At 46.6% G+C, this 27,943-nt stretch overlaps 1 protein-coding gene and 1 long non-coding RNA gene across 4 annotated transcripts in view; one reads left to right on the forward strand and one right to left on the reverse strand.

Moving 5' to 3' along the window:
* The window catches only part of LOC137645909 (uncharacterized), a 49,633-nt gene extending 43,750 nt beyond the window's left edge, over positions 1 to 5,883 (forward strand). For both annotated transcript variants that reach the window (XM_068378951.1, XM_068378952.1), the window contains exon 13: positions 5,213 to 5,883. In XM_068378951.1, the coding sequence (XP_068235052.1) occupies positions 5,213 to 5,367 (155 nt within the window). In that variant the 3' untranslated portion in view covers positions 5,368 to 5,883. The remainder of the gene's footprint in view (positions 1 to 5,212) is intronic.
* The window catches only part of LOC137645910 (uncharacterized), a 38,912-nt gene extending 11,311 nt beyond the window's left edge, over positions 1 to 27,601 (reverse strand). For both annotated transcript variants that reach the window (XR_011045363.1, XR_011045362.1), the window contains exons 1-3: positions 27,424 to 27,601; positions 27,123 to 27,293; positions 5,335 to 5,376 (exon numbers count right to left, since the gene is read on the reverse strand). This is a non-coding gene — a long non-coding RNA (uncharacterized lncRNA). The remainder of the gene's footprint in view (positions 1 to 5,334; positions 5,377 to 27,122; positions 27,294 to 27,423) is intronic.
* Between the last annotated feature and the right edge of the window lie 342 nt (positions 27,602 to 27,943).

Here is a 27,943-nt window from a genome sequence, read left to right on the forward strand (position 1 = left end):
TCGATGTCGGAGCTGGATCATCTCGTCAAAGGTATTTTTAGAGCCTTTGAGGTTTTTAGTTTCCTAGACTGGTCGCTTGGGACTCTCGCAAGGAAAACTGACCAGATGGAAGGATCTAGGGACCTTACCAGTATTATGTCCTGTATGGATAAGGCCCTCAGAGATGGGGCGATTGAGTTGGCGGCTCTGTTCTCAGCTGGGGTCCTAAAGAAGAGATCTCTGCTTTGCTCTTTTGCTTCTAGGTCTGTTACCACTCACAAAAGTCTGAGCTTCTTTACGCCCCCCTCTTTCAACATCTTTTTCCCGAGTCCCTGGTTAATGACATTACGCTTTCTCTGGCCCAAAAAGCCACCCAAGACCTTTTATCTCGTTCTGCTCGTAAGCCCTTGGCAGCCCCTCCTTCTTCTTTGAAACGGGAGGAAAGGAGATTCCAGCAGCCCTTTCGGGGCAGGACTACTTCAAGACCAGATTTTAGAGGGAGAAGGCAAGAATCAGGACCAAGATCTACCAGGGGTTCTTTCAGACCTCGCTCCAGAAAATGAAGTTCGTCTCCTCCAGACAGTAGGCGCAAGACTGTCAGGTTTTTGGCAGTCTTGGAAGAGGAGAGGGTTGGACACCTGGTCCATCTCGGTCATCAAGGAAGGATAAAAGATCCTCTTTCTGAAAAAACCTCCTCTCGCAGATGCTCCGCTGGCCTTAGTAGCCCGGTACTCAGATCCGGGGAAACAGAGAAGGCCCTAGTAGACCTTGTCGACCAAATGCTAGACAAGGGGGCGATAGAACCGGTTCGGGATCTATCCTCCCCAGGCTTTTACAATCGCCTGTTTCTGGTCCCCAAGAACTCGGGCGGATGGAGACCCGTCCTGGATGTCAGCACTCTCAACGTATTTGTGGAGAAGACAAAGTTCTCCATGGAGACGATTCAGTTCTTTTACGGGCTTCTCCCTCTCAGGAAAGACAGACCAAGTGTCTCGTAAAGGTCAGAACTTTCCTGGACAAGAAGAGATGCACAGCGAAGGAGTGGATGAGTTTGCTGGGGACTCTATCCTCCCTCGAACAGTTTGTCTCTCTGGGGAGACTCCACCTAAGGCCTCTTCAGCATTTTCTTTCGAAGACGTGGAACAGAAAGACGCAGGAAGACTCCTTTTCCTTCCCCATTCCAATAGAAGTCAAGACTCTTCTGAAGTGGTGGCTGGACCCAACCTTGTTAGGGGAAGGGATCTCCTTACACAAGAAGAACCCAGACCTAGTGTTGTTTTCAGACGCATCAGAGTCAGGCTGGGGGGCAACACTAGGAAGCAAGGAGGTCTCAGGCTGTTGGGAAGGAATTCAGCTGGGATGGCACATCAACAACAAGGAGCTGATGGCCATTTTTCTGGGGCTAAAGGCCTTCAAGGACTTGGTGTCTGGGAAGATTGTGGAGGTCAACTCAGACAACACCACAGCTCTTGCTTACATCAGGAAGCAAGGAGGGACTCACTCTCTGTCTCTGTTCGAGACAGCAAGAGAGCTCCTTCTTTGGGCGAAGGAGAACAGGATAAACCTGCTAACGAGGTTTGTTCAGGGACAGAAGAATGTGAGGGCTGCTGTGAAGGCGGACATGCTCAGCAGGAAAGGGCAGGTCCTTCCCACAGAATGGACCCTCAACTAACAGGTCTGTCAGTCTCTGGAGGCTGTGGGGGAGACCCCTCATCGATCTTTTCGCCTCCAACTTATCCAAGAGGATCCCCATCTATTGCTCCCTAGTTCCGGACAGGGAGGCGATAGCAGTAGACGCCTTTCTGATGGATTGGACGGGGATGGACACTTATGCTTTTCCCCCGTTCAAGATCATCAATCTGGTAGTCAGGAAATTCGCCCTCCTCGATTCGGGACGGATGATCCTGATAGCTCCGTTCTGGCTGATGAGGGAATGGTTCACGGAGGTGGTGGACTTGTTGATGGACTTAACAAGAAGCCTCCCTGCAAGTCCAAATCTGCTCAGACAACCCCACTTCGAGAGATATCATCAAAAGCCCCTCTCTCTCAATCTGACTGCCTTCAGACTATCGAGAAGCTCGTCAGATCGAGAGGCTTTTCAGCGCAAGCTGCGAAAGCTATCGCCAGAGCGAGGAGGGTCTCTTCGCAGAGGGTCTACCAGTCCAAGTGGGAGACTTTTAGGGCTTGGTGTAGGAAGCACAAGATTTCCTCATCCACTACCTCTGTGAGCCAGATTGCGGATTTCTTGTTGTACCTCAGGCAGGACGCTAAGCTAGCTGTGTCCACTATCAAGGGGTACAAAAGTATGCTCTCTTCCGTCTGTCGGCATAGAGGCTTGGACTTGTCTCGCGATAAGGACTTACATGACCTCTTGAAGTCTTTTGAGACGACCAAGCAGACCCAGTTAAAGCCCCCTTCTTGGAACCTTGATGTGGTTCTTAAATTTCTGTGCACCAAGAGATTTGAGCCCATCTCACAGGCTCCCCTTAGGGAGGTTATCAAGAAAACCCTCTTTCTTTTGGCCTTAGCAACAGCTAAAAGAGTTAGTGAACTCCATGCCATTGAAAAACAGGTAGGCTTCAATCTGAATGGGGCAGTTTGTGCCTTGAGATTAGACTTTCTCGCTAAGAACGAGAACCCTTCTAAGCCCTGGCCGAGGACCTTTGAGGTTCCTAACTTGACCAACCTAGTGGGTCAAGAGCAAGAGAGGCTGCTCTGTCCAGTACGAGCCCTCAAGACCTACTTGTCTTGCACGAAAAGTGTGAGAGGCTCTTCTAGCTCCCTGTGGTGATCTGTGAAAGATCCTCAAAAGCCCCTTTCCAAGAACGCTTTGTCCTTTTTCCTGAGGGAAGTGATGAGAAGCTCATCTCTTGTGTGAGGAGGAACACTTCGGTCGTTTAAAAGTGCAAGCTCACGAAGTGAGGGCCATTGCGACCTCGCTTGCTTACCGCAAGAACATGTCGCTCCGTCAGATTATGGATGCGACATTCTGCAGGAGCAACTCTGTGTTCGCTTCTCATTACCTCAGAGAGGTGAGGGTGGATTATGAGAAATGTTATACCTTGGGACCATACGTAGCTACGGCTTCTGTATTAGGCAAAGGAGTTACTACCTCCCCTCAACCTTAGGTTTGTTTACTTGTGCATAGGTTGGTGTATTTTTTATTGGTTGTCTGAGGACTTTGACTTGTGTACAGTCACCTCAGTCTAGTTAGATAATTTTTATCTACTTTGCAAATGTTAGGTGGTTGGTTTGGTAAAGTTGCGGTTTTTTATTTTGGGCAATAGGTAGTCCTGAAGTCTAGTCAGATTGTTGGTCTCACCCCGTTGACAGACTCAATTGAGTGTTTTCAGCACTGCAGGTCACATCCTGGTTGACACTCCTAAGGGAAAGAGACTCAAGAGGCAGGAACCTTTGAAGTCAGCTACCTTAGCAGGTAAGGAATCTAGGTTTTATTTATCCTACAGCTTTTTTGGTTGTTTCCCCAACGATGTTTACAGTCTATCACCCTTCTCCAAGTGTGTTAATCAGCTATGTATATATAACTGCCAGGTAAGTTCTATTCATGAAAATGGAGTTTTTATGATAAAACAAAGTTTTGTGAATACTTACCTGGCAGTTATATATACATTCGAAGGCCCACCCACCTCCCCTCAGGAGACAGGTCGGGCATAGATGAACTGAAGAACAGAAAACGGGAATGATTCCTCCTACCACCCTTTAACGGGTTTTACCACCCAACCACCACAAGGCGGTTGCCTAGTTTAGAAAAATTCTGCCGAAATAGAGATAATTAGCTATATATATATAACTGCCAGGTAAGTATTCACAAAACTTTGTTTTATCATAAAAACTCCATGTTATCCATCTTACAATAGTAGGCAAGCAAAATCTTTACATCTGTTATTTGAGCAGGGCTTTCCTGCTTTAAAAAGTTGACTACTACTACTTGCACCTTATTAAAAATTTATATGCTGTATTCCAGCTTTGCTTAGCTTTGCTGTAATCTTGTATGTAAAGGAAGAAGGATTTTACTTGTACTGGAACAAACTACCATTCGCAGTTTAAAAGTTAACTCTTGAGTGGCAAAGTTCGACCATAATATGAGCAGCACCATAACCCTCCATCCAAGCTAAGACTAGGGAGGGCCAGGCAATCAGCTGCTGATAATTTAGCAGGTAGACTTACAGACTAACCTCCAAAATCCCTTGTCTGTAGATCACACGGACTATGAGGTTCAAGATGCTGCTAGATTCTATTAGAGTTCTGCATCTCTCATCAATGCAGACTCAGATTGTAAGGCAGGAACATTTACAATAGGCTTATTAAGTATATTGTTCTTACACTCACCTTATTAACTTTACTTGTGTGTGTACAGAATTATTCATTTGGAACTTTCCTCATTCACGCATGAACTACCAACCTTATGCAGTCGTGAATCACACTTTCACCATGGTTACCATCATCCCACTTGTAATTCCATTATTACCTTCTGTTATTCCTCTCTTCAATCTCAAAGACAGTCCCTTTCTTTTATCCTCAGGACTCGCCTTTCATGAACAATCTCTGATTTACACCAAATCTTTAAATGTTTCCATCACTTTGCCGCCACCTTTTCCCCAATCCCCCTCCCTTAATCAATGCACTGCACTGCAGCATTCCTTCAGCCCCTACCTGACCTGTGGACTAATGCTATAACTCTCCTCCAGTTTCCATCCAAATCTTTTACATAATAATGCAACTGGAGGGTTTTCCCTAAGTTGCACTTGGAACTGTTAGGAGTCAGCCCCAGCACTGTGCCATATGATCCAAATTTTTAAATCATATCTAAAAAATGCATACTCCAACCCAACCACTACATTAAATTCAGACTGCATCCTTCCACCTACAACTTTTTATTCTGAAGCAACCTCATTCATTATTCTGTTGAACAACTTATTCTTTGTCATTTTCGATACTGACCATCATTTTCTCTCAACTAATTCCATTCAATCTATCCACCTATATACCTACATACTCTACATCTTTCCTTCTCAAACAACTGCTCCGACTTTCATCTCCATGTCTCCTCTTAAAATTAAATTTTTGTCCTGCCACCTGCTATTTTCTTCTTTCTAATTTTATTCCTCATTTTTTATCTTTATATACTTTTAAACAATCCCTGCTTTCCCTTTTGACCTCATCTTTTTAAAAAAGTACATCAGAAATTAATTTGCCCACAAATTTTTTTCAGGCTATTCAACCCCATTTTACATGCAAGTGAAGAGCGATGCAGACGAGTACTCGACAAGCGTTGACATTGAGAACAGAGGATTTGAACTAGAGTATACTCAGCTGCCTTGCTCAGGGCCTTACCTTTTTAACACTGACCAAAAATACAGTGGATAGGTGTGAGGCCTGAAAGAAAATGAAGATAGATTGAATTAATAGAATTTTTGAGATAAGTAGTTTGTTTGACCAAGGTGTACGGAGGGTAGTGGTTTGAAATTAAATTTTATGAAATTGCATCAAAGTAAATTTAATTAGTCTATTAATAAACTTCAACAATTAAAGTGAATTACTATATGATTGTAAGAATAGATTCCATGCAGTGCATGTAAGGAACTATATAAATCAAACAGATTGTAATAAAAGTAACATTTTGAAAACTAAGAATTATATAGTAGTCTTATCAGTTTTTTCATGGATTATGAAATCCTATAAGAGAAAATTATCTTGTAAATTTAGTTTCTGAACAAATAAGGTTTTGACATCCAATGTGTTCTGATATTGATAGTTGGAATTTTTAAACTTAGAATTTTCAAATCAAATTTACAATCGCAGAAATATTCATTATATTGTCTTTGATATTTTAAGTTACATTTGGTAAAAAGTACTGTATATTCAATAAAATTTTTAAGTAGGCAGCTCTGTTTATTGTACTCCAAACAAATTACATTCTGATATACATTGTAATAATATCATTTTATGCTCACGATTTTTTACAAGCCTAATACTGAGCAACTTAAAAAGTACAATGAATAATACAAATTTCATTATTGTGATTGGCCCATGTTTTTTTTAATGTTTGTTGGAAAATAATCTCTTAACTACTTTTGACAAAGAAAAACATGAAGGAGCTGTGTGGTCTCTAAAGACTAACTTTAAAAGACTAGAATAAGGAATTTAATACTGTACAACATAAAATAGCAAAGATAGCAAAGAAATATAGTCTCCTCTGCTCTAGAGTTAGTATTTCCAAGTGAAAAGCACAAACTTGGTGCATTTGAGTGCCTCAAATTCATGCACTCGAACTCAGAACAGTAATTCTAATGTTGAAATCGCCAGGCTTTCAAGGAAACATTACCGAGAAACATCTCTAGTAGGGGAGATATCGCTATACGAGCACTAACTTGTGACAAGCCACCATCTTCCATGCTCAAAAGAGAGAATTACATGTCTCCCTTCTCTACATGGGGCTAGGGAGGAGGGTCTCGGAGGATAATATGCTGTCTGATCTCTACGGACTACTACAGAACAGTAACCGAGTAGACTTGTATCATCAAGGTAACAATAATAATAATAACCAAATCTGACATTCACCTCATAAGAGAAAATAGAGAAAAGCAGGATAAGTGTCATTACGCTTCTGTTGAAGGGCCTGCATGATTTGGCCCTCCTCCTACCCCGTTTCCCTTCGTAGGTATCACGGACCAGCAGAGTACCAAACATACATATTGCAGTGCTTGGATTTATTTCAGGTAGTATCTTATAGATACTATGCCCAGAGCAACCATAAAGTTCTGGACGTTATGAAATTGCATATTAGTGCAGGGTAGACAGAGGTTACCCTCTGATCCTGAATATGCAATACTGTATAAAGAGGACCCCACCTCTGAAGAGACTTTTCGTTTTTGGTTACCGAAGTCAGGATTAGGAACTGACCAAGAATGATAAGGATAAACTCCAGATTTCTTCAAAAAGCTACAAGCTACTTGGGGGAAATGGAGGAATTATCTAAAATTTTCCAAAGCTTGAAAAGGCACTAACCAGAGTCCACAATAATAGAGATTGGTGGAGATGCTTCTTGTAAGGCAAAATACTGGTAACATTGTTAATATGTCAGTCTAATTCCACTCCAAAATTCCTGCTTGAGAGGTTCTGTCAATTCCAGATTTGTGTAACAAAATTGTTGGTGGTTTGAGCTTCCTGTCCTCAAAGAGGTGGACCAGAAAGGAAATCAAGAAGTCCTAGTTATCTGGCATGAAAACCTATCATCTAGGGTTATTTGACACAAAGACTTATCCCTCAGGAAGGCCATCCAAGCCTCCCACATATAACTGGTACGATCTATTGAAAGAAGACAGACTTCTTACAACTCATCAAATGTGTCATATTATATGAGAATTTCCTGCCATACTCTGTATACAGTAGAGAAAATCCAATCGTGAAGGTTCTCATATGCTGGAGCAGTGGATACCAGCACAGCTGTCCTTTTAATGTCCAGAAAGAAGTTTAATGTCTTCGAAATCAAACTTGAAGGACACAAATCTAAGACCATTTATTCCAGCCTAAATTCAAGGCATCTCTTGCTACTACCTAATAATCTATTTGGATGTCTAAAACAAACTCTTGGACAGAGTTCTGTTCCAAGGTTCTTTCTGTGTCTAGGACCTTCTGTCTGGACAAGGGATCTGCTACTACATTGAGAGAACTTGACAGATTGAATGGGAAGAGGAACAAATTCCTCTCCTGAAGAAACTTTATAATGGGAAGTTATTGCATTGAGAATTCTCAAGCAGTATCCTCATTGTTGCCTGGTTATCTATGAAAATCTTCATATTAGAGTTCTTCTTAGACAGTTTTCAAAATAGGGAAAACTGCCAATTCCTGAAAACACAGGCCTCCTCTGGATAACCTTTACCCCAAGGAGGATACATCTGTAAGAAGACTAATGGAAATTGAGAATATACAATGGGAGTGACATTGAAAGGGCCTTGGTTGTAGTCCACGACCTGAAAAACTAGACACGAATGTCTCTATAATGTTTCACATCATATCGAGGTCCTTCAGCCTGGTCTTTAACATTTAGTCAACTACTGAGGCAAACTGGAGGAGGCCCCAGGACCTTCTACAGTTGCCGTCTGGAAGAGATCCGACTTGAAATAAAGAATTTCATCTTACTTATAATTTCGGGCCAATAATTTTTGGGCAGGTTTTGAGTGGCTTAACATACTCCAACAAAGATGTAGCCACTGAAATAACCTTCTTAGAAATAGTCTTGATATTGTGAGGTTGATCAGGAAACCTAGATCCTGAAGAAGTTGCAAGACCTGATTTGTGTACATTCTTTTGTCTGTGCCCACTGACTTCGCTAATTTTGTGAACACACTTGTGGCAATATTGAGGCTGAAAAAGCCTCACTTTAAACACGAACAAATCCCTCCCGAGCTGAAACGCTAAAGTCGGAAGTGGGGGCAATAGGGATACTCCAATTAGTGTCTTTTAGAACTATAATACAGGTCCAAGCCCCTCTGTACATAATTGGTGGATATGCGTAACATCCCTTACACACAACAAACTGTCATTAGATGGCCCTGAGAGTACATCTGTATTCTCGGGCGGCTGAAAAGAAAGGGGCTACTTGGTTTGCTGGCAGGGGTGTTCTTCTCCACTAGCCAGTAACAACCGATGTCTGATGCTTCAACATCCCCGCTTGTAGGACCTGCATCACTGAATGATGCTCCTTGAAGGGCAGGGGCGTAGCTACGCCCCTGACATCATGGGCTCTAGAGCGATGCGACGGAGAAGGGTCAGGATTCAAGGCCGGGTGTAACACCCTGCGAATCCGGGCTGAGATGGTATTCCTGGAGCCCCTTCTCTTCGTTTCCCAGGGTCCACGAACGAGGCTTGAGCCTGGAGACGAACTGCAGCCGTTCTCTTAAGACGCCACCTCAGACTCCCTACCAGCAAGGTAGGAGATGGTCTGGGTCATCTGCTACAGGACGGAGACTCGAGACCTGGAAAGCGTCGAACAGCGGGTCAGGCACTCCTGGGTTCTGAGTCTTGGCAACAAACTTCAGGGACAAACCTGAATGTTGCCTCCCCATATCCCCCTGAATGGGCGAAGTCGTATGAGAGACCATGTGACTCGCTTGGCTGAAGATAAGGCTAGCAGGGACACTGTCTACCCAGTAAGGTGGTGATCTGGGGCCTTACGTAGTGGTTCGTCAGGGGGGGTCTATAGAGACTTGAGGACTCGAACCACGACCCAAGGAGGAGGTCTCACCTTCGACTGAGGGCAGGAGAAGACAAGGCTTCGTATGAGAAGGAAGAGTTCCAGCGAGGGAGAAATGTCTATCCCTAAAGCCTGGAAGTAAGACCTAAGGCTGAGGGATAGCCTTTCACAGCCAAAACTGAAAGGCACATTTCATCTCGCAATCCCACGAGGAGCTCCGCTATTGCTGGAAGCGGCATCGTGTGGAGAGATACCCTCTCCACGACACCGACCACAGAAACTTGCCCCTTCGCCTGGGAGACTACTGCGGAAGATTTGCGCAGGTGTCCAGGCCTCCTTTTCGCAACTTGTTGCGAAAATCCTCTCTCTTTGAGGAGATGCTGGATAGTCTCCCGGCGGGAAGTCGGAGCAAGCCACGGCTTTTCGGAGGATGATGGCATTTGGTTTTGTGAGTAACCGGTGACGTGGGGGGGGGGGGGTTTCCCTCGGAGGCTCCGTAAGGAGTTACAGAAGGACTGTAGAGCCACCTGCGAGAGGCCCTAGGGAGCTAGGGAGGTCATTGAGAGACTGACCGATGCCCTGGTCCTGTAGAGTACTCTCCTCAACCGCCAGAACGGGAGAAGGCGAAACACATCGATGTTCTCCCACCGTTGCTGGAAGGCGTTCTACCAGAGGGCCTTGGGGCCCAGGACCGGAGAGCAGTACAGCGGGAGCTTGCAGCTCAGTGCTGTAGCAAACCGGTCCACAGAGGGAGCCTTACCGAGTTAGGACTTTGTAGGCTACATGAGGATCCAAAGACCACTTGGAATGTGGTGTCCATGTTGCACTGCTCAGACTGTCGGCGAGCCTATTCCTTTGCCTGGAATCAAGCGAGCTGCTAAGGAGGACGAGGGGAACTCGGACCATCCCGGTATCTCTCCATAGGATGGGATGGCTATACTGAAAAGTACCTCCTTGTCTGAGCAAGAAAGCCATCACTGTGGTGTTGTTGATCCTTACAACCACAGAGTAGTCCGCCAGGCTAGGTGGAGCTACTTTAGTGCCAGAAACACGGTTTCCATCTCTAGGTCTAGAGAAGGTACTTCCTGGTTCTGACCATCGGCCTGAGGTCCCGTGGTTCAGAATGTTGGCCAGGGCACCAGCCACCCGTTGAGATACTACTGCTATAGAGTTATGGGGTCCTTTAACTGGCCAGACAGTACTACATTGGATCTTAATCTCTGGTTACGGTTCACTTTCCCTTTGCCTACACATACACCGAATAGTCTGGCCTATTCTTTACAGATTCTCTTCTCTCATATACCTGACAACACTGAGATTACTAAACAATTTTTCTTCACCCAAGGGGTTATTTACTGCACTGTAATTGTTCAGTGGCTACTTTCCTCTTGGTAAGGGTAGAAGAGACTTTAGCTGTGGTAAGAAGCTCTTCTAGGAGAAGGACACTCCAAAATCAAACCAGTGTTCTCTAGTCTTGGCTAGTGCCATAGCCTCTGTACCATGGTCTTCCACTGTCTTGGGTTAGAGTTCTCTTGCTTAAGGGTACACTCGGGCACACTATTCTATCTAATTTCTTTCTTTCTTGTTTTGTTATAATTTTTATAGTTTATATAGGAAATATTTATTTTAATGCTGTTGCTATTCTTAAAATATTTTATATTTCCTTTTTTCCTTTCCTCACTGAGCTATTTTCCCTGTTGGGGCCCCTGGGCTAATAGCATCCTGCTTTTCCAACTAGGGTTGTAGCTTAGCAAGTAATAATAATAATAATAATAATCCGAAAACAGCATCAAGTTTGGGGGAAGGACGAGAAGGTCCGCTCCCTATTGTAGATCCTCGCCTGCTTCCCACCCCTGGGGGCTGTCTGTTCCGGTTGTCCCTAGGGGTCCCGGCGTCCGGGGAGTCGTGTCCCTAACTCCACCGCGCCCCGTGTCGCCACTGGAGAGAACTCATCCAGAGGCGACTGCTGGAAACCAGACGGGCCAGGGAGAGACGTAACCACATGGGTTGGAGGTTCTTCTCATGTGGGGAAAGGTCTCGCGACCTTCCTCCGCCTTGCTATCCTGTTACCTGAAGGGAAGGCTTGGGAGATTGGTGTCTAGGACCAGGCCTAGGTATACCAGACTCCTCGAGGACCACCATAATCCTTAAGACTTGGCAAAGTCCGAGGAACTTGTCCCGATGACGAAGAAGGGATGCCTTCGAGTCTGCTAGGATCGGCTAGTTACCCATGAGACGGAGGGGACGGGTGCCGATCCTGACAGCCCGTGAAGAGATCAGAGTGGAAGCATCGGTGGACTGTTGAGGTGCTGTGGAGAGACCGAAGCACAGCACCTTGAACTGGTATATCCGCCTTCCAGGCAAACTCCAAACTACTTCCTTGAAGACGGGTGAACCGGGATCGGAAGTACGCGTCCTACCGGACCAGTGTACACATGAAGTCTTGTGGTCTCACCGCAAGACTGACACGTCTGCTGTGGCTATGCTGAAGAGAGACTGTTTGACAACCCTGTACAGAGTTAGGAGGGGGAGGAGATGATTAAGGAGGCCTCGGAACCCGTTGGCCACCTCTTGGAGGGAGCGTATCTGCAACATGGACTGGACTTCTGCCCGGAGGGCCCGTCCCCTCACCGATCCCTACCCAGGGAGGAGGGAGAGGCTTGATACCGACCGGGACTGTTGAAGGAGAAAGCTCGGAGAGCTGGCCCTCTGCCTAGCCTCTGGCGCTCTTCATTCCCTGAGGCCAGGGCAAGTTGCAGTGGCCCAAGGGAGTCCTTGGTTCAGTAGATTCGGTCCCGGACCGTATCCTTCCCTTACCGAAGGGGAATCTCTGAATCTGGAGTCCCCTTGAAGTTTTTCCTGAGGGTCAGAACCTGCCAGAACGCAAGTTCCGACCCCTGGAGCTCCTCCTCCTGATGGACTGGCAGCGAGGCCTCTCATCCCCGGAGGCTCTTCCTTGGGGGGGGACTCTTAGACCTGCCCTAAGGGTTCATCTGGATCCTGTCGGGTCCTTGCGGAAGATTGGGCCTTAGGATCCCTCCAAGGAGGGAAACAGGACTCCAGCGATGAAGGATGTAAGGCTTTCGCCCCCTCCGCACAAGAAGATTTCTCAGGAAGAGGCGGGGGGTTCTCCCTATGGAGTGATGGGGGAGAGGACCGGGTCTTCCGACCCTCCCAGGGATGGGTAATGCTCATCCGCAGAGGGGGGGAGAAGAAGTCTGAGGAGGGCTCATCGCCTGCGTAAGGACTCGCGAAGGGACAGGATAGTCCTTGGAGGAGATACCATGCCAGAGATTCCTCTCACCCTCTTCAGGGGGAGAGGAAGTTACTACTGATTAGTGACCCCAGTCAGAAGGCACAGGCTCATCGTCTGCATGCGGGCTCTGACAACGGCGTCCCACCAGGGATGCCGACCGACCCTCGCGCTGACAGGGAGTCCCTCTGGAGGGAAGAGGATCGTTCGATCCCCTAGAGGAGTTGACACGAGGGTTCGCCCGTAGAGAATCTGCAATGAAGGGAGAAGAGACCTTTGACCTGTCCGGAAATCTTCACCCCTCCGGAGAGGGCGCTGCTCTGCGCTGCGGGGGAGGGAAACGCGAAGGTGGCCTGACTGCCATAGGCCCCAATGTAATCAGGGCGCGATCGTGTCGGAGAACAGTGCGCCAATCATGCTGGTGATTGCGCGAAAAGCACAGATCTGGGTAGCGCGTGAATAAAACATGGTTAGCAGTAAAACTGCGTCCGCATGCATACGTACCCACGTGAGCGTGGGCGTATCGGCGCCCGCGTGAACGATCCCCGCGCTTCCGTGCACATAAAGATCGCCAGTGCTTGCACGTGAAAGATTGTGGGCGATAGCGTGGGAAACCATCCCATGCGCGGACAATCTCGGCGAAAAAAGATCGCAGGTGCTTGCGCCATCGGCGATTGCATGTGGGAAACCATCCCACGTGCGGAAGAAATAACGCTGACGATCTTCGGCACTTACGCATGTACGAAGATTGTTGGCGCTAGCGTGAGAGAAGATCGGCGGAGACAGTGAGCGGGAACCATTGGTACCCGCGCGCGTACGATCTCCAACCATGTAGGACGATCGCCGGCGCTTCGCGCAAGCACGGACAATCTTCGGCGCTCACTCGCGTGCGAAGATAGTCGGCGCTTGTGCGAGAGAAGATAGTCAGCAATCGCGCGCTGGAAAAGCTACGACAATTGCGCGCAGACAATCCATGATGATCGTGCGCGGGCAATCATCCCACCTGTGGACGAGCGAGGAACCGAGTGTGGATGATCCGTGATGATCGCGTGAGCCTCAGTGGTCGAGCGCGGGAAATCCTTCCGCGCATAGAATGATCTTCGGCGCTTACGCGCACTATGAAGATTGTCGGTGCTTGAGCGCCTAGCGCCGGATCCGAAGATCGCCGGCTAACGGCCGTCGATGATCGCGTGCGGACGGCCTCGAAGATCGCGCGCGGGACGATCTTCGGCGCTTAAGCGCGTTATGATCGTCGATGCACGCATTCCTAACGCGTATCAGAAGATCGTCAGCTAACGATCTTCGACGATCGCGCACGGAAAAACCGCTCGCGGCAGGGCCTCGAAGATCGCTCACGGGAAACCATCCCGCGCGCGGGCGATCTTCAGCGCCTACGCGCGAGAGAAGATCGTAGGCCCGTGTAACAGAAGATTGTCAGATAGCGTGCACGCGCGCTTGGTTGAAGGATCGGCTAACTCGTAGATCAGGAACTGGGATGTGTCCCTAAAAGGGAGGACATCCCCTGAAGAGGACCAGAAGAGGTGTCCTTCGTAGAAGAGACTTAGAGACACCGCAGGCTGAACTGCTGGTGAGCGCCTGTACGCTATCTCAGGAACCCCAACGATGTGCGCAAATGCACAGGGAACGTTGGTAGCAGCCTAAATTAATTACAGGAACAGGGTGTCTCTGGAAGGCAGTCTCAGGAACAGCAGCCAAGCGCTAGCGCGCAAGGGAACGTTGGCGCGCAGGGGATACCTGGCACTTAAGGGACTTACTCACGGTGTGAGAAAGTCTCTCCTGCCCTGGAGGGAGGAGCCCGTTGGATAACGGGGAGCGTGGGCGCCTAAGGCGCGAGCAGTCAGGAACAGATACAGCTGGCAGCAGGTCCACTGAGGGCACGAGAGACCAAAGGTCTAACGTAGCCTGAGTGGCGAGGCCCCGAGGGGATTAGTTGCAAGACCCCGAAGGGTCAGCGCAACGAGAAACCGAAGTTTCCCCGTCACTAATCACCGAAGTGTAGAAGTGACTAAAGTTATGAGAGCCCAAAGGAACTGCGTAACTAAGGCTCCGAGACCCCGAAGGGTCAGGGAAAAAAGGGAAACCGAAGTTCCCCTGTCACTAAACACCTAAGTGCTAGTGACTGAACAGCAAGCTGTTGTCAACAGGAACAATCCTCCGAAGAGGAGTCTCTATCAGTGGCCTCTCCCGTGAACGAGAGAGGAGAGCACTACGTAGAAGAGACTGGTAATGGGCCCCAAAGGGCCGTGAGATCAGCTGACGTAAACAGGAACAATCCTCCGAAGAGGAGTCTCTGTGAGTGTCTTCTCACGCGAATGGGAGGAGACCCTTCGTAGAAGAGACAAAGTTGCAATCCTCCGAAGAGGAGCCCTTAGTGCGGCCTCCCTCGCGAACGAGAGAGGTCCAGACTGACCTTGTAGCTGCTCAGCCCCTTGCGCGTAGCTACAGAAACGACCGCTCAGCCCCGAGAGCATAATCGCTAGTACCATGGTCCAGCCTTGCAACCGCTCAGCCCCTTGAGCAAGTCGCAAGGGCGGTCGCTCAGCCCCAAGAGCATAACCGCCAAAGGACCAGGGAAAAGTAAAAAGGGAAGTTAACTAATCACCCTGGAGGCGAACCTCCTATCGTTCTAGGATGCACAGAAGAGCTGGCAGTAGTCAAGGGGGAACTTCTAGGAGAAGGGAACGCCCCTGACGATGGCCTAAAGAGACGGGCGACAGCCGACTCCCCAGGCAAAAACAGGACAGCTCTGCTTTGAAGGCACACAATAGGCACGAAGAAACAGCATCGTAAACTGGGAAATAAAAAAGAATAATTATTTAACAGAAATTCCCCCGGGTGAAACTCCGAAGAGAAACCCCTAGGGAAAGTAAAACATAAGAACGAAAGTAGGTATGCGCCCTCCTCCCCCCCAGCATGCCCGGGTGAGGGGGGATGAAAACTTAACAAAAACAAAAATTATAATATAATTATGCAACTGACTTTGAATGTTCCAAGGATCACCGACCCCCGAAGGGACGTGAGCCCCGAGCTAAAAAGTTAAAAACACAATTATATTCATAACAATAATTGAGACAACTAAAACGAAATAGCAACTCGGTCCTGAGAAGCTATCGTAGGCGTAGTACGGAGTGAGAGGTGAACGACCTCAAGAGAAGGGTAGGGCTCCACGAAGGCAACCATGGTGGCCTAGGCGTGAACGGCCGTGATCAAGAAAAGATCGTGGTGGCCTGGCTAAGCCGGCGATCACTTTCGTAGACGTACCCAACACACACCGCACAACACCAAAAGCAAACATAAATTAACATGAGATTGCTCTGTTGACAGACAAACTTATATATGATTGATTAAACATGAATCAAAAGTCAAATGACAGGCTAAAAATGCAAACTCAAAATAATTGAAAGTTACGAGGAATTGATGTACAGTACATTGCTGAACATTGGTGAATAAAACAATCTCGAATGGCATCAAATATGAAACGTAGTATTCTAGTACATTCTAAGTTTTCATTTTACATAAAAAAATACTACCTAATTACTTAATTCAACAATTGCCATTGAACACACATGTAAACAATTGGCATCATTATTACAGTATTAGCTTGGGTACAATCTTAGTAGAAAAAGAAGGATGTTATAAAATCCAAGAACTCCAAACAGGTAAATAGCCCAGCGAGTTAAGGAAATAAGGAAACAATAGTGTGCCTGAGTGTACCCTCAAGCAAGAGAGCTCTACTCGTAGACAATGGCACTACCCAAGATTGAGACTGCTTACCATAGCTCGAGTGTCCTTCTACCTTCACCAAGAGTTAAGTAGCAAATGAACAATCACAAAGCAGTAGTTAACCCCTTTTAATGAAAACAGGGCATTAACAATTGCTATAACATCTCACGACTCAACTAGATAACTATCCATTGAGACAGTACAAACATAACACTATTAAGGCCAATATTACACATTAAACTGAAAACCACACTGAAGCATTTATTCTTTGTGCTAGTCAATTGCAAAGGTAGTTCACACAGCTATGTTCAATAGGTTCAGTTCTGCTCCAAAATAGTTTTAAATAAAAAATATTCATGTATCTAATAATATGGGTTGTCCTTATTGATGAAATTTCCCCAAAACCCCATATGATTGTAGAACAAAACCAAACTGGTCTATTTTTCAAATCACATGGCACTTAGCCAGGAAATACATTTGTAAAGCAATTTTTAATTATACGTTTTATGGCCGAATGTAAGGCCAAACATATGACCACAAGCCTAAAATTTCTCATAGCTGCTCAAGCAATATTTTTGGGCTCAATCCATGGCGTCCTGATGGAAGGTTCCTGTTTGGTAGCTTCCTTGGGTATAAGACTACTAAGATATTCCCAGAGAATTTAACCACAGGTTATCACAGAATTCTAACTTCTGGAGCGAGTATCTCAAAGGTTTCCCTTTAAGACATCGTAATACAACAGGGGACACGCATGTCTGAACGTGCCACATAGCTATCTCCACCCCGAACAGAGTTAATGCTTCGGTGTGTAAGGGCTGAGAATAGCTGGGAGCCGTTCCACAGCTAATCTCACTCGTGGCTACTACTGATACTCGAGACGTAAACAAACGGACGCCATTGCTCTAATGACGTCACGCCCGTCTTTATCCTTTGTTTAGTAGCTGCCCTACTTAGACGGATTTTCCCTTGTGTTATCTTTATCGCTTTGCATCTTCGCTATGTCGTTACCTTCAGCCTCGCCTTCTTCTGGAAAGTTGAGTACAAGGTTCCAGTATTGTTTAATTAAGCTCTGGCCGTAAAGTAAATATTATTTTGCGAAATAATTGATGTTTTGTGGCAGAGCTGTGCCTCTACCGGACCCGCCATTTTATGGCGTCGTTGTTGTTTTGCATGTCTTATTTAGTTAGCCACAACAACGCTTCCGGCATTATATACTAATCGAATACATTAGTTTATTTAGTCTTCATAGCTAGGAACTTTTATATCGTGTTTAGACGCTTTTTATCGGTCATCGATTGACCTCATACCAGTCGGCTACTATAGCCCCCAGGCCAGGAGCCTACATACAAGTGTTCATGCATGATTTATTAGTGATCCTAGACTAAGTTATGAAGATAGTGGCATTATTATTTTACAATACTTTTGACAGTGATGCAAATGTTTTCGCCTTCAGGGACCATATAGGGGATAGGCTAGTCAGTGATTCTTTCTAGCCTAACCTAACCCTAGGACCCCTATATGCTTCCTTCATCCCCTGCCTTGGCATTCCCTCTATTTAGCCTTGATCCCTTTTCTGAGTAAAGGGATTAATTGTTTAATAGAGTATATATCGCCTCTCGGTCCTCCCTAAAGGAATGAACCCCCTTTAGGTTGCGTCTGAGAGTGAGGTTAGGCTAGCCTACCTCTATGGCTAGGATAGTCTATGACTTTCCTGCGATAGCGATATGTCTTCTTCCTTGCCTAGTTCAGGACTTTTAGCCCTGTTCTAGGTCGGGTTAGGAAGGTTTCTCTGTTCCATGCTGAAACTGTACTCTTGCACCGTTTTAGCCGATCAGCCTGATCTTAGGTTAGGGAGTGTCCTCCCTTCCCTTAGTGGCCGCTCTGGTACAGAAACCCTTCCTGGGAAGACCTCTCTCTTCTCCCTCCCCACCTATCTCTTGTATAGCCTAGCCTATGCTTAGGTTAGTTTATACTCATCTGTCCCCTGTCCTACAACTCCTCCTTAGGGTGGATGAGTAGGGCTACCCGAGCTTCCCTGTGCAGTCCGCTCTGGTACATATACCTTCATAGTGTCCTATAAGGTTAGTTACTAGTATAGTTCTGCATATGGGAGTCTCCCCCCCTCCCCTCTTGGGTGTTCCCTAGCCCTCCCTTGGGCTACCTAGCTCCCGGTCCCTAGTGACCCCTGCTTATGGATGTTAGAGCCTGCCTCTATCATGGGTACACCCTCTCAGGGAGGGGGAGGGATGTCTGGAACCCTGACGGTACTTCCTGCATCCCTTCCCCCCTCCCCCTGTCTCTCTATCTATCCGGGTGCCGGTCTCTTGCCGCCTCTACTGTCGGCAATACCTGCCTCCTTCTTGGTGACTTCCCTACCCTTGCCGCCAGCCCCCCGTGTACCGAGGGACTGCCGGCTGCCGCCGGCTACTACCGGCGGCTCTCCTACTCCTATCTAATCGTCCGCCTGCCGGTCGATCACCGGAGTGCCGGCATATACTGCCGGCAACCCGATACTACCTGTACCATCCTTATCCCAGTCACCAACCTGGCATCCTCCGACTGCCGGAGCCGCCGCTTCCTGCCGGCGTGCCGCCGTTGTGCCGGCGGCCGCCATCCTGGTATCTAACTGACTTTTGAAAATTGTCTGTTCTAATGCCAGAATCTATGCTGGAGCGAGCTCCGGCATGCCGGCGGCTTGCCGGATGCCTCGGAGGCGTCAAGAATACTTGCACCCCCTCACTGTAGCTATCATAAGACTAGGATAGCCCTACATGGCAAATAGATAAGCTGCTTTTGCTTTTAAGATCAGTACCTAGTACTGCTCTATTAGTGATCATGCTGTCTCTTTGCATTCTTCTAATTCCAGCATGCTATGTGCATCTTAGCACGGCTGGTTGCCAGAAGCAGTTACCTTTAATGAGGCCTTCTGGCTCTTAACTGGGAACCGAATGAATTCGATCCCAATCTTGTCCTTGGTTTTCCATGGAGTTCCAAAATAATGGGAATCCTAGGAAACTATATCCAATGATCTCGGTCATTTGGATTATCCCAGGACCAAGCTTATGGTAACCAGCCGGGCGAGATGCATGGAGCGTGTTCTCCTTTACTGTTTTCATTCTCTATGCATCACACCTTCTTTAAGTTAAAATTAATGATTAATATTAACTTAGTTTAAGAGCCATTCTTATGACTCCCCCATACTCATTTTCTCTTTCTTCCACAGGAGGAGCAGATGAAGTGTGACTTCGCCTTCTGCGCTGTGAAACGCCCGCAGTCTTACGGGCATACGGCTTGCAGGACTCACGCCCCTTGTGCAGACAAGAAAGGGGATTTAAAGTTCTGGAATCCACTGGATTGTACGGTCTGCCAGGCCCACCTAGTTGAGGCCTTCCATAACCCTCCCTCAGCGGAGGTTAGAGACATTTCTCGTGAAGAGCTGCGCAAGTGGGTGCGTGGCTTTCAGAAGAATGCTACTGGACCGTACCTGGCCACCGAAGAACTGAGGTCCCTGTTGTTCCCTAAGGCCTCCCCTGACTCAGTGGTTCCAAAAGAAGCAATCCCCACTGTCCAAATTACGGTGGAACCTGATGTGGTCATGGCTCAGTCCATGCACGAGTGTCGTTTAGATTCCGAGGATGATGAACAGATCTCAGACGTCTCGGAAGACACGGAGAAGACGCTTATGGCTCAAGGAGCCGAAGAGGACGAAGACAAGGTGGAATACACCGAGTCGGAGCTTGGAGCTGCTCCCTCGTCCATCCCTCCGCCTACTCCTACACCGACGGAAATGTCCATTCCGTCTACCTCCTCGACCCCGGATCCTTCCTCTTCTACCCAAGAACTGATCCGGCTGATTAGAGCTGTCATGGACGACAGACTGAAGGAGAACCAGGAGTCCATCAGGTCAATGATTGGATCCAGAGAACCGAAGAAGATTTCGGTCAAGGATCTCCCAGCTTGCTCTCATGCCAACCCGTGGAGGTATGCAGAGCATATGGTTATTGCGACCGGCAGGATCTTTGTTAGTGACAAGATCGGCACGGTCCCGTTGGAAGATGTGGAGTTCTTCCCAAGCTTCGAGGCCTACCCGGACTGTTACGTCCGGCTTCGTTCCGAACCTGCCTCGAAGGAAGAGACCGAACCTAAAGAAGAGATAGTGTTCGATCTCGCAAAGGCCCAGGCTATGCTAGCCTCCGCATTTAAGAGTAGGGGCTTTACCTGCTCTAAGCTTCCAGCCTTGAGCAAGAAGCATCCTACATACGTCGCACCTGACACTGCGGTTCTTCCTTTCTTGGAAAAGGCCTTAGCTGCATGCCTTAAAGCGGCGGAAGAAGGAAAACCCTGTCCTGCACTGGAGGAGTGCAGACCCTTCTCCATCGTGACCCCCCCTGACGCTCGACACTGGAAAGATGTTCAGCATACTTTCGTCGTGGGTAGGCTCGATCCTGACGTCGCCGGACGTCAGTTTAATGAAGACCTCCCTAAGCTCAATGATCACCTCCTTCGCCGGGAACAAGACACGAAGGAGAGGCTTGCGGCATCTCTTTCTCATCAAGTCCAACTGGAAGTGATGGCCTGTGACACAAGAGTACCAGATCACTACATGGTACTAGCCAAATCCCACTTACTTACAGTAATGAAGGACTTGTACCATTTCATAAAGGCTCGTAGAGCCTGTCGTGAATTCGTGTTTGCCGGTGCCACCGTGAAACACGAACCCCGGAGGCTGATTTCCTCCAACATCTGGGGAAAGCACCTGTTTCCTTCTGACCTTGTCAAGGAAATAACTGACAGAGCCGCCACGGAGAATAGGAACCTTCTCCACAAGTGGGGCATGTCCAGAAAAAGGAAACCCTCTCAGGACGATGGACCTCAGCCTAAGAGGAAACCGCAAAAGCCAAAACCCCAGCAACGTCAGCAACGACGTCAGTTTCCGGGACCCGCTACCTCCCAAGTGGTTGCCCAACCACAACAGACCTTTCAATTGGTCCCCCAACCGGTGTTGTCACAGTCACCGGTCTTCACCCCTGCCTTTGAGCAACCATCCACTACCTTTCATGCCAAAGGTAGAGGCTCGTCCAGGGGTGCAAGCAGAGACGCATCTCGTCGTCCCTCCAGAGGTAGAGGAGGAAAGGGAGCTAGCGGCCGAGGCAACAAGTCCTCGGGACACCAGAAGCAATGAAGTGCTTCCGGTGGGAGGAAGACTCCGCCAATTCCAGGATCGTTGGACCTTCGATCCCTGGGCACACAACATCATCAAGAACGGTCTAGGCTGGAGTTGGACGCAACCACCCCCAATCTTCCAGCGGTTCTTCCAACAATCGACCCCCATTCTGGAAGAATATGTTCTAGACCTCTTGAACAAGAAGGTGATAAGGAAGGTAAAGTCCACCAGGTTCCAAGGGAGACTGTTTTGCGTTCCCAAGAAGGACTCAGACAAACTCAGAGTCATTCTGGACTTATCCCCCCTCAACAAGTTCATAGAGAACAACAAATTCAAGATGCTGACGCTTCAACAAATAAGGACCCTTCTGCCTCAAGGTTCCTACACGGTCTCTATAGACCTGGCGGATGCCTATTGGCACATTCCAATGAACCATCACGCTTCCTCCTACCTAGGATTTCGACTCCAAAGGAAAAGCTACGCCTTCCGGGCCATGCCATTCGGCCTCAATGTGGCCCCTCGGATCTTCACAAAGCTGGCGGATGCCATAGTACAACAGCTCCGCCTAAGAAACGTCCAGGTGATGGCCTACCTCGACGACTGGCTAGTCTGGGCTCCATCGCCCGAAGAGTGTGCAAAGTCTTGCAACGAAGTTACCCAGTACCTAGAACACCTGGGATTCAAGATCAACGAGAAGAAATCTCGCCTCTCTCCAGCTCAGAAGTTTCAGTGGTTGGGAATCCACTGGAATCTTCAGTCACACCGCCTTTCCATCCCCCAGAAGAAAAGGAAGGAAATAGCAGGGTCTGTCAAGCGACTACTGAAATCCAAACGCATTTCAAGACGACAGCAGGAACGAGTTCTAGGCTCTCTACAATTCGCCTCAGTGACAAACCCAGTGCTTCGCGCACAGCTAAAGGATGCCGCGGGAGTCTGGAGACGCTCGGCATCCATCGCTCGAAGAGACCTCAAGAGACGGCTTCCAAACAGACTTCGACGCCTCCTAAAGCCGTGGTCGGAAGCAAAGGCCCTGAAAAGGTCCATTCCTCTCCAACACCCTCCTCCATCACTCAACATCCACACGGATGCCTCACTGGAAGGCTGGGGAGGTCACTCCCACCTGAAACAGGCTCAAGGGACCTGGTCTCCACTATTCAAGACGTTCCACATAAACATCTTGGAGGCCATGGCGGTCCTTCTAACTCTGAAGAAGTTATCCCCGCCGCCCTCGATCCACATCCGTCTAACCCTAGACAACTCGGTGGTAGTTCGTTGTCTCAATCGCCAAGGCTCAAGATCGCCCCAGATAAATCAGGTGCTTCTCCCAATCTTCCGTCTGGCGGAGAAGAAGAAGTGGCACCTGTCTGCAGTTCACCTACAAGGATTCCACAATGTGACAGCGGATGCTCTATCTCGGACAAACCCGATAGAGTCGGAATGGTCTCTAGACGCAAGATCATTCTCCTTCATCTCTCATCAAGTCCCAGAACTTCAGATAGATCTCTTTGCAACGAGCGACAACAATCAACTTCCTCTGTACGTAGCCCCGTACGAGGACCCCAAAGCAGAAGCGGTGGACGCCATGTCACTGGACTGGAACAGATGGTCCAAGATATACCTGTTCCCTCCCACCAACCTTCTGTTGAAAGTCCTCTCCAAACTGAGAACCTTCAAAGGGACAGCGGCCCTAGTGGCTCCCAAGTGGCCCCGGAGCAACTGGTACCCCCTGGTCCTGGAGCTGCAGCCCAAGCTGATCCCTCTCCCGTGCCCAGTTCTCTCTCAACAAGTACAGAAGTCGACTGTCTTCGCTTCATCATCGAAAATCAAGGACCTTCATCTCATGATTTTCTCTCCCTTGCCGCAAAGAAGAGGTTTGGGATCTCGAAGAAAAGTCTAGACTTCCTAGAGGAATACAAGACCGAATCCACGAGACGGCAATACGAATCATCCTGGAGGAAATGGGTCTCCTTTGTCAAGGCAAAAAATCCTAAAGAAATCACCATTGATTTCTGTATGTCCTTCTTCATTCACCTTCATGGACAAGGATTAGCAGCCAATACGATTTCAACCTGCAAATCGGCCTTGACTAGACCAATTCTATATGCTTTCCAAATTGATCTGTCCAACGACATCTTTAACAAATTACCAAAAGCATGTGCTCGCCTACGCCCAGCACCCCCTCCGAAACCGATCTCCTGGTCACTAGACAAGGTACTCCATTTCGCCTCCAACTTGGACAACGATTCATGCCCCCTCAAGGATCTGACTCAGAAAGTTATATTTTTATTTGCTCTCGCCTCGGGAGCTCGAGTCAGCGAAATAGTGGCATTATCAAGAGAAGAGGGACACATCCTGTTTGCTGATTCAGGAGAAGTGACCCTCTCCCCTGATCCGACGTTTCTCGCTAAAAACGAATTACCCACCAAAAGATGGGGCCCTTGGAGAATATGCCCCCTGAAGGAGGATGTCTCTCTATGTCCAGTAGAGAGTCTCAAGGTCTATCTTCGCAGAACTTCGAACTTTGGTGGAGGCCAACTCTTCAAAGGAGAAACATCGGGCAGCGACCTGTCACTGAAACAACTAAGAGCGAAAATCACCTACTTCATTCGCAGAGCGGATCCGAACAGTACACCCGCTGGTCATGATCCTAGAAAAGTGGCATCGTCTCTGAACTTCTTTCAGAGCATGGACTTTGAAAGCCTTAAAAACTTTACGGGCTGGAAGTCCTCGCGAGTTTTCTTTAAACATTACGCGAAACAAGTGCACGAAGTCAAACATTTTGTGGTAGCCGCAGGTAGTGTTATGAAACCTGCACCTAACTCTGCGTAGAACAGTGAGTTACTTGGGACTCTAACTCTTCGGGTGCCTATGTTGACCCTCGAGCGATTCATAGTGATGTCTAAAAACACTTAGTGCTTTTATAACTGTTCTTATCCCAGGTGAAATGTCATAGTGTCACACAAGTGCCGCATGCCTTGAGCATGACGTGTTGTTTAAAGACTTGCGTTCCTCGAGAACGAGTACCTACTAATCCTGAAATTCCTTTTCAGATTCAAGAGCAAGCCTTTATTTCTATGTACATTATTATTACTGTAAATGAACTTTACTTTTGCTGTAAATTATTTAATTTCTGCATTGTGAAATAAAATTTCTATTTTATTACTTATGCGTCTCTTTCAGCTCCTACCTACTATGAAATACATACTGTCATAGTTTTATTTATTCCTCCTCTCTTATGGTCATGAAGAATTTAAGATGTCTAATCTTAAATTATATTCACCCTGTCTCAGTAAGGTTCCTACACGAATACTTACTTCTGATAACCAAGAGATGAACTCTATACACAGTGCCCAACCACCACTGGCCTAATTCAGAATGTTCCTATACAAATATCAAACATTCTGCTTCATCTCTGAGTTCTTAAAAGTTCTTCTGTCAGGATGAATAGCCCTTCAATACCACTTTGACGTCGGCATAGCCCATGGGGACTTCCTACCAATGGGGGGCAGGATACTTCGTTCCTATGGTTCTTTACCTAAGATTACTTTGCTGTTTTGTCAATGCCTAGGCACTTAACACTGGGGGAAAATCTACCACGATACATTGATTCTCTGGTACTCTTCCATCAGGACGCCATGGCTTGAGCCCAAAAAACGGATTTTGAGCGAAGCGAAAAATCTATTTTTGGGTGAGATAGCCATGGCGTCCTGATGGACCCTCCCTACTACTTCGTCCAGTTTTGTTCCCACCCTACACAATTGTATCATGGTGATGGGCAGCAACTGGCGTCAGGATAAAGACGGGCGTGACGTCATTAGAGCAATGGCGTCCGTTTGTTTACGTCTCGAGTATCAGTAGTAGCCACGAGTGAGATTAGCTGTGGAACGGCTCCCAGCTATTCTCAGCCCTTACACACCGAAGCATTAACTCTGTTCGGGGTGGAGATAGCTATGTGGCACGTTCAGACATGCGTGTCCCCTGTTGTATTACGATGTCTTAAAGGGAAACCTTTGAGATACTCGCTCCAGAAGTTAGAATTCTGTGATAACCTGTGGTTAAATTCTCTGGGAATATCTTAGTAGTCTTATACCCAAGGAAGCTACCAAACAGGAACCTTCCATCAGGACGCCATGGCTATCTCACCCAAAAATAGATTTTTCGCTTCGCTCAAAATCCGTTTATTCCAATATGGAATTACCGTATTATACCAAAAAAAATTTAATTAATTTAAATACAAATATGACTTTAGGTTAAGGTATCCCTCGACAACTTTTCAAGCTCTATAATATATTTTTCACAAGTTCGCTAAATTTTAGAATGGGCAATTTGATATACGTGATTAGGATCTTATATCCGGGTAATTTGACCAAGGAAGGATATTCAGCAGTGCTAAATCAAAGAAGGGATCTCCAAGTCCCCGAAGGGAGCTAAAATCAAAGTTACCATAAACAAAGCCAGAGAGAGATATATACTCAACTTTTGAAAAAAGAGGAAGCCAATTCACAAATCTAATCATCAAAGTTTGCGAAATAAGTGCCCCCAAAAATCAACCAAACTGTAGGCATCAGCTGCGTTCGAAGGCATGAGAAGCAGGAACGTATAGGGGCACTCGAAGGTGATAGGAGGCGTAGCGGCTTCTTACTTATTCTTCCCCTTAGTGGATTAGACAGGGTAAGGTCTGTTTGGGTTGCAGATATCTATGGTTATCTTAGGATATGTCCGAGTATACACTATCTTCGGATAGTTGTTTCCGGGGGTTGGAGCCCCGTGATACCCGACGGTAATTGGTAATTCTCTTGTAATATCAATCGTAGAAATATTATACTGTAGAAAGTTGCCAGAAAGAACTTCCATCAGGATGACATGGCTTGAGCCCAAAAATAAAAGTTAGATAGAAAGACAGAAGAGAGGAAGAGGACAAGGGGGCCCAAAGGAAGAGACTAAAACGAGTACACCTTGGGATTTATGAATTTGAGCTACATTGTTTAGAGCTGGAGTCGGAGACTATTCATTAATGAGACTTCCTTCTCCAAAGTTATTTTACCAATCTTCTGTAGATTTTACCCTGAACTAATTGAAATTTTAATCTGATCACAAACCAATATAAGTTTTTTCCCATAATTGGAACAAAGACTCACGTCACAATAGTGGCCGTAAATAAAAAAAATTCCCTGCACAGCCTACTCGGTAATTGTTAAATCCAGTAGACATCCATTGTAAATACTAATAACCTAAGTAACACCGAACAGTGAACCTCAAGGACCTCAACGAAGAGACAAAAGCAGGTAGAGCATACCGAAGTCATAATTATGGCCGTTCAACACTGTATTAGCCTAATTGTGTCAAAGGAAATTTTTGATTTTTGGAGGGATTAAACAAATATATATATCAAGGTTTAAGCAGCAATGTGTGAACATCTGTGGAGGTTCATAGAAATGAAAAAAAGGTACAATCTCCCAGATAAAGCACACTTTCTTACCAATAGTACTAACCAACTGAGCCATACCTCAATTGCAATGGTGCTCTTTTGTCAATGACATTTTCAGAACATTGAACTACAAGACAGGGAATGTCCCTTCCATAACACTGGAGTTTGAACAGTTTTGCTATAAAGCTCTGCTTCTATTTACCTTATACCTCAAATGACTCTTCCACAGCATTAGCTCAAGTCTATTAGAACACCCTCCTCCTCACATATAAGCATACACAACATTAAAGACATGAAATGCCTCTCTTAAATGGTATGCCAATTTCGCGCAACTTACCCATCCGTGTAACAATCGGAGACTTCTCTAGATTAACTTTGAAACTTATGTCCTTTTTGAAATGAGAAAACTATCACCAATGCTTTGGGAACTCAACCCGGATTAACGCTGACTAGTCTAATTTCTCTCGCGTGCCGTTTGCAGACACTATTATCGATGTTGAATTCTCGCCTGTAGAAAAAATTTATCATTACATTTCGTTTTTCATCAATATCAATTTCGTATTCATTTAATAATAAAGCTTGAATATTCTTTTTATTCATAGATATATTTTCTAAAACTAAGTAAATAGAACTAATACCTGCCGAAAGTTTCATGAATAATCTGGCGGTCGTCTATGGAAGAATAACTGGTATTAGGTTTTCGATGTTAAATGTTGCGAGATGAAGTTTAGACCAAACTACAGGTGCTAAAACAGTAGAAGTGCCATTAACATATATCAGAATTCTTGTGCTCTGCATCCTCACAGCCTCCTAGCATAACCTAAAAGATGCTTAAAATCATCAAGTTTTATTTTCATACATCATACAATTAAATCTAGAGTTATACCAAGTAAGAAAAATTAATACCACATAGTGATGTCAAATCATCAAGACCGATCTTTGTTGGATACTAATGGTAAATAAACATTGAAAAATTTTAATATTCAATAGAACATAATTAACAAATTGTTAAAGTTCGTTAAAACTGATCAAATGTCAATTTTCATGCTTAAAACCAGCAGGAAAATATTTCTATCAAAAGTGAACAGTAATTAACATTGTTCACATCTTTTCTTACCTAGAATTGGATTTATCAATTCGGGCCAAATCCTATGGCGT

This window comes from Palaemon carinicauda, chromosome 8, assembly GCF_036898095.1.
Source record: "Palaemon carinicauda isolate YSFRI2023 chromosome 8, ASM3689809v2, whole genome shotgun sequence".
Classification (NCBI taxonomy): Eukaryota; Metazoa; Arthropoda; class Malacostraca; order Decapoda; family Palaemonidae; genus Palaemon; species Palaemon carinicauda.